The following is a 2074-nucleotide window of genomic DNA, read 5'->3' on the forward strand; positions in this document are numbered from 1 at the left end:
GGCTGGTTCAGGGGGTCTGGGACTGGAATATGAGGCCTTCCCCCTTCAGATGTTGCCAGTTCCAATTCAGTCTCAGCACCTGCAAGTCATTCTTATCTGACATCCATTCAGCAGCCCCACCTAAAACAAGGTGCTGGGTCTCCGCCTGGGCAGGACAAGCACCCGTATCTCACACACTCTCCCATCTCCACTGGGATGAACTGCTCCTCCTTGTGGGCAGCCTTAGCGGAGAGGCCAAGGAACCAGGGAGATGGAGCACCCTTCTCCTCTGTAAAGGGAAGCTCTTTCCCAAGGGGATGCATGCCCTGCCATTGAGCCCATATTTGATACTAGAATTCAATGAGATTTGAGCTCCCAAACTTGTTAAGGCTCCTCTGAAAATTCCAGCCTGGAGTGTCCTGAGATCCTTGAATAGATGGTACCGTATAAGGCGCAGACATTTATTAATTATATGACTGTCCATTTCCCAACCAGGAACCACAAGCAAATTACAATTTCGGTGCAAACTCACTTCTCCTGATGGCTCCTGTGCCTTCAGTTTAACTCAGTAGCACTTCCGATGGACAATGTATGGCCCATGCTCTTGGTACTTCTCCTTTCGAATCCAACACGACTGGAAGTTCTTCAAGGAAGCCAGGATGGAGCCTCCAGTCCAAGCAGCATAATTCCTCAGCGGGATGGAGGAAACTCTCAGCTTGGTGTTAGCTGGCACTTTCTGAAGGAGCTCACTGGAAAACCTCTTCTCCAGCCCCTCAAAGAGAGAGGAACCTCCACAGAGAAGTATATTTTGGTGCATGTCTCTCCTGGCTTCTTTGGGGACTTTCTTTAAGCTTCTCTGGGCCATGCCATGGATGCCCACAAGGGAAACACCCGGCATATTGGGGGGGTTGAATAATCTCTCTGGGCACTGGAATCGCTCTTTCCCTAGGCTGATGATCTGGCCATCTGGCAGCTGGAAATCTACCATGTATTCCTTCTTGGGAAGATTGCACTCGCTTTCAAAGTCAGCAGCGACGTAGCAGAACTTATGCTTGATGTCTTCCACAATATGCATCATCCTCTTATTAAACGCATGCCCAGTGTCCCTGAGAAGCTGTAGCAGAAAGGAAGTTAAGTGAGATCCGGCAATATCCATTCTCTGAATGGCATGTGGCAAGTTGTACCCTTCAAGGACCGGTACAGTGTGGGTCACTGCGTAACCCGTATCTACCACCAAGCCACTGATTTTCCCATGGGCGTATACTGACAAGACAGAGTGATAAGCAATGTACATGCCAGGAGAGTTCAGAGATTCAAACACCACTTCCACCATCTTCTCTCTGTTGGTGGTAGGGCTGAGGGGTGGCTCTGACATCAATAGAGCATGCTCTTCTGGAGGAACCTTAAGGTCATGATAGAACATGTGTCTCCAGAGGACTTCTGCTGCCTCCCAATCGATGATGATGCCATTCCTCACAGGAAAAATGATCTCCACATTGGGTTGCAATCGGGCTCTCTCTCCAACAAAAGTGTCTGGTCCTGTCCCTCCAGACTTTATTGACCTCTCCGAAAGATGGCCGACCAAAGTACCAACAATGGATTTGGGTTTCTGCTGCCCAGCAAACCCTGCTTTACAGGTCCCAGTACCCGTTTCTATCACAACGGCTCCTGTCTTCTTCACAACAGGGCGGTCTTTCACGGGGGAACTAGACCACTCTCTAGTGAACCGGCTTTCTTCTGCTGCTCCTTTAGCCTTGAGGTACTGATCTGGAGAATGGGCCCCAGATCTTAGAGAGAGGCTCCTTGTCCCTAGACTGCCTGATTGTGGATTCATTGACCTTGGAGTCATGGGGTCTGGACTGGATAGTCTTGAGCTACCTGTCCTTGGGCTGTCTGAAGACATTCTGGTGGAGGCAGAAACGGCCTCCCTAAAGGTAAAATGGGAAGTGGCTTTTAGGGGAGTTAGCTTAGGTCCAGGACAGGTTTGATCACTGTTGTCATAGCGAGAACTATGACATCATTCCAGCTTCTTCAGCGAAGCTGTTTCCCTTCTGTTCCTGTTTGCCTTCATTCTCTCCCTTTCTTCCATCCCTGC

General features: G+C 49.7%; 1 protein-coding gene across 1 annotated transcript; it reads right to left on the reverse strand.

The window, feature by feature from the left end:
- Positions 1–544: 544 nt before the first annotated feature.
- Positions 545–1813, reverse strand: ACTL9 (actin like 9). Its single transcript, XM_030540680.1, has one exon. The coding sequence runs from the start codon at positions 1811–1813 to the stop codon at positions 545–547; it is 1269 nt and encodes a 422-aa protein (XP_030396540.1).
- Positions 1814–2074: the final 261 nt, after the last annotated feature.

This window comes from Gopherus evgoodei, chromosome 22, assembly GCF_007399415.2.
Source record: "Gopherus evgoodei ecotype Sinaloan lineage chromosome 22, rGopEvg1_v1.p, whole genome shotgun sequence".
In the NCBI taxonomy this organism is placed as follows: domain Eukaryota; kingdom Metazoa; phylum Chordata; order Testudines; family Testudinidae; genus Gopherus; species Gopherus evgoodei.